The sequence below is a fragment of the Crocuta crocuta genome, unplaced genomic scaffold (assembly GCF_008692635.1).
Source record: "Crocuta crocuta isolate KB4526 unplaced genomic scaffold, BGI_CrCroc_1.0 scaffold613, whole genome shotgun sequence".
NCBI lineage: Eukaryota > Metazoa > Chordata > Mammalia > Carnivora > Hyaenidae > Crocuta > Crocuta crocuta.
The window spans coordinates 239726-243553 of record NW_027528880.1 but is presented as its reverse complement, the minus strand read 5'-3'; the positions used below and the strand labels follow the sequence as shown (position 1 = coordinate 243553).

The 3828-nt window shown below is 70.1% G+C and overlaps 1 protein-coding gene across 1 annotated transcript in view; it reads left to right on the top strand.

The window, feature by feature from the left end:
* Positions 1–3828, top strand: part of RBBP8NL (RBBP8 N-terminal like) — a 7477-nt gene that overhangs the window by 1839 nt on the left and 1810 nt on the right. The window contains exons 5-12 of the mRNA XM_077756839.1: positions 551–623; positions 984–1114; positions 1262–1344; positions 1575–1741; positions 1983–2688; positions 2955–3081; positions 3557–3627; positions 3712–3826. Coding sequence (XP_077612965.1) covers positions 551–623; positions 984–1114; positions 1262–1344; positions 1575–1741; positions 1983–2688; positions 2955–3081; positions 3557–3627; positions 3712–3826 — 1473 coding nt within the window. The remainder of the gene's footprint in view (positions 1–550; positions 624–983; positions 1115–1261; positions 1345–1574; positions 1742–1982; positions 2689–2954; positions 3082–3556; positions 3628–3711; positions 3827–3828) is intronic.

Sequence of the window (3828 nt, the reverse complement as noted above, 5' to 3'; positions counted from 1 at the left end):
CCCCCCCCTGCACCTCAGGGAGCCCCGCCCGCGTCACCCTGCACCTCACTGCCCCCCAGGGGTTCCAGTGACCCCAGGCCCCGCTCGGCCTGCCATGGGGCGTCGGGGAAACACACATGTACGAGGCCGCAGCAGCCCGGCCTGTCCCTCGCTGCTCAGTCACCTGGGTTTGGGGCGCCACCAACCTCAGGACCCCGACCCCTCCCTCCTGTAAAGAGGACGGTCCCACAGAGTCCGGAGCCCCCAGCTGCCCAGGAGGAGGACAAGCCCCCTGTCCCCTGAGGGGCACCCCAGACAGGCCCGGCCCTGGGGGTGGGAGGCCCCACCACCTTTGACGGCCTCCAGCCTAGTGCTGTTTACTCGGTAGCGCCGACCACGCGCCCGTGCAGCGAGCACTTAGGGGGCACCTGCGGGTCGCCCGGCCCTGGGCCAAGTGCTGCAGTCACAGCTAGGGGACAGGTCAAGGAGGGGGACTTCCCTGGTGTTGCGGGGACCCTGCCCCTGCCCTGCCTCCCCTCCCCCGCCTCCTCACTAATCAAGCTCTTTGCAGCCAACGAGCTGAACCGGCTGCAGGGGGAAAACGAGGCGTTGAAGGAGGAGGTGAAGCGGCTTCGGGGCCCACGGTGAGTGGGGAGGTGAACACCCACAATCCCCATGGGAGGCCCCTGCCACAGGCCCTGGGCGGTCCCCTCAGGCCATCACCGCAGCACAGACTCCTCAACTCTTGTCGTCTAACCAGCAGGAGCCCGGGGACACCCCAGAAACGGAGCTGGGTCCCGGCACCCACAGCCACCAGCAGGGCCTTTACCCAGCAGAGCCCTGGGTGGGGGGGTCGCAGGCACTGTCAAGAGTGGGTTCTTCCTGGTCACCTGGGTGTCCCCAAGGGGTGGCTTGTCCCCCGGGAGGGTGCGCTGGCCTCCCCGCTCGTCTCTGGGGGCACCGCCCTCGCTCACTCTCCGTCTCTGCCCCCCCTCTGGCCTCAGGCTCAAGCCCCAGCACAGGGAGGGTGCCTCAGAGCCCCCCTCGCCCCTCCTGCTCCCCTCCCCGGGCGCCTGGAAGGCCGTCACAGAGAAGACACCGGGAGGCCACGAGGAGGCCGAGGACGACCGCCCAGGTGCGAGCCCCCCGAGGGAAGGTGCTGGAGGGAAGAGTCCGGAAAGTTGGGCTCCGCAGGGCTGGGGGGCCTCTGGCTGGAGGACTGAGCTGCGCAGCCCCCTGAGAGCCTCCTGGTCGGCCCCGCCCACTGCTCCTCCTCCCGCAGAGAAGTCCACGGGCTCCAGGACATCCCCGGCAGCCAAAATCCCCCCAAGTGCCAGCCTGCCCGAGACGCGGGCTCCAGACACGGTGAGGACGCGGGCCCCCAAGCCCACTCCTCTCTGCCAGGCAGCCCCAGCTCTGTGCCAGGCACTGCGTGCCAGCCCCACATGGCACGTGCCCGGCCTCTGTGCCGGCCAGGGACCGCTGGGTGGAGGCGAGGCTCCGAGCGGGCGGGTGACCCGGCCGAAGTCACACAGAGAACAAGGGCAGAGGGCGGCAGCCACCCCCACCCAGGCTGACCCGTCCACCCGGCACAGAGCCCCCAGCGGATCTCCAACCAGCTGCACGGGACCATTGCCGTGGTGCGGCCGGGGTCCCAGGCCTGCTCTGCTGACCGGGGCTCCACCAATGGGACGCCCGCACTGCCACTCTCCGGGAGCAGCCCCCCCAGCCCCCCCTGTGAGCACAGCCTCCCCCTGGACAGGTGAGGCCCTGCCCGCCGCCACCACCCCAGCCGAGTGCCCNGGGGGGGGGGGGGGGGTGGGGACGGAGCAGGCGGCGGAGGCGCAGAGAGAAAGAGCCCCGTGTGCAGGTCCCCCCTCAGAGCCCCGGGCCCCAGGTCACCTGTGGCCACTCCACAACCGCGCTCGCTCGTGGGCCCGCCTGGTGAGCCAGGGCCGCGCACCTGTGAAATGGGGGTGAGCCCGGGACTTCCCTCCCTGCAGCCTGCTGCGGGCCTCCCGGCACCCGGCCGTGACCTGTGAGTCCCTGAAGGGCTCCCTCCGGGCTGACCGCCTCTGCCTCCTGAACCGCCACCTGGCGCTGCACCTTCAGAGCCCCCACGGCAGCCCCCAAGTCCCCACCTCAGTGCCCGGTGGCCCCCGGCCCCAGGGCCTGAAGGCTGGAGACACAGAGGCCTGGGAGGAGCCCAGTGGCCTGCTGGGACTCCCCGGGGGCCTAGCGGACACGCGAGACCCTCGGCTGGAGGGGGCTCTGCACCTGCTCCTGGCCCAGCAGCTGCGGGCACAGGGGCGGAAGGGCAGTGCCAGACTGAGGGGCCCGCCCGCGCCGGGAGGGACCCCACCCTCCCCACCAGTCAGCTCTGACTCGGAAGGCCCACCGGGTGAGGCATCCCTGTCCAGAGGGGGACACGCACAGCCCAGTGGCCCAGGGAGTCCCAGGGGCAAGGAAGCCACAGCCACACAGGACTCTGTCCCGGACAAGCCCCTGGACCTCTCAGAGCGTGGCCGGGGCCGGGACGGCCCCAAGCCTCCTGCCCAGCCGGGGTCACCCAGCCCCCCAGCTGCCTGCACTCCCAGCCCAGAGCCACCCCCGGGAGCGGAGCCACCTGCCCAGCCTGCACCTTGGGGACTCAGCAATGGCACCAAGGGAGCCAGAGCTCCAGAGGTGGAAGGACCTCCAAGTCCTGCGGTAAGGGGCCCACCCCTGCCCTCCGCCTCCGTGCGCCTCCAGCCCAGGCCCCGCAGCCAGCCAGGCCCAGGCCGAGCTCTTCCCTCTTTCCATCAGGTCAGTCCCCCGTGAGAAAGCCTGGCTGCCTGATTCACACTAGAGAGGCAATGACTAACCCTCCAGCTGCAGTCCCAGCGAGAGCCTCCTAGGCTGTGTGTGCCCAGGGCTGGGCTGGGGGCAGGGCAGCTGCCTCAGATGAATGAAGCTGCTTACTTGCTTCCCCCCAGGATCCCGCACAAGCTCTTCCAGGGCCACACCCCCACGCGCCCTCTCCAAGCAGGATGGAAGATGAAGCTAGAGGGGGTCCGAAGCCTCCCCCCCACCCACACAGGCCTGATGCTGATGGCCACCCAGGTGAGGACGAGTACCTGGGGTCAGGCGCCCCTGGGAGGCGGTGTCGTCATGGGAAGGGGCCGGTGGTCAGTGGCGGCCGAGGAAGCCTGTGCTGGGCCCAGCTCAGCCCCCTGGGCCTGTTTGGCCCAACCCTGGGTCTAGGGCTTGGCACCCCAGCTGCAGACCCAGAAAAGAGTTGGGGGCCCAGGACAGGCACATCTCTGATCACAGGCAGTGAAGGGAAGAGCATCCTAGCAATTAGGGCTTCAGGACAGGTGGTGAGCTCCCAGTCGCACAGCTACCAAGCCTGGGGACAGCCCAGCTCGCGGGGCCGTGGCAGAGGGTACCAGAGACAGTGGGCAGGTTGCTCGGCCCCTCTGTGCCTCAGTTTCCTTGTGTGCAGTTGCCACTCCTAGTCTGGCCTGCTAGAAAGGCCTGTGCCCTGCTAGACTCCAGGGCCCCCAGCCTGGCCTGACCCTCACCCTGCGTCTGGCAGAGCTCAGCAAGGCCCGAGTGCAGTGGCTGGAGCCGCACCAGCTGGACGAGTCAGACACCTCGGACGATGAGGTGAGGAGGGTCCCCGGCCACACGCAGCTGCCGCCCCAGGCCCCGGGGAGGGCCCTCGTCCTGACCGCACCCCCACACCCTCAGGCGGGCCGGAGCCCCGAGGGAGCGCCGCAGGAGGGGCCCAGGTGCTTCTGCACCAAGGAGCCAGGGCAGGGCCCGCATCAGAAGAGGAAGCGAGCTGTGGGCCCCTGGTGCAGAGGT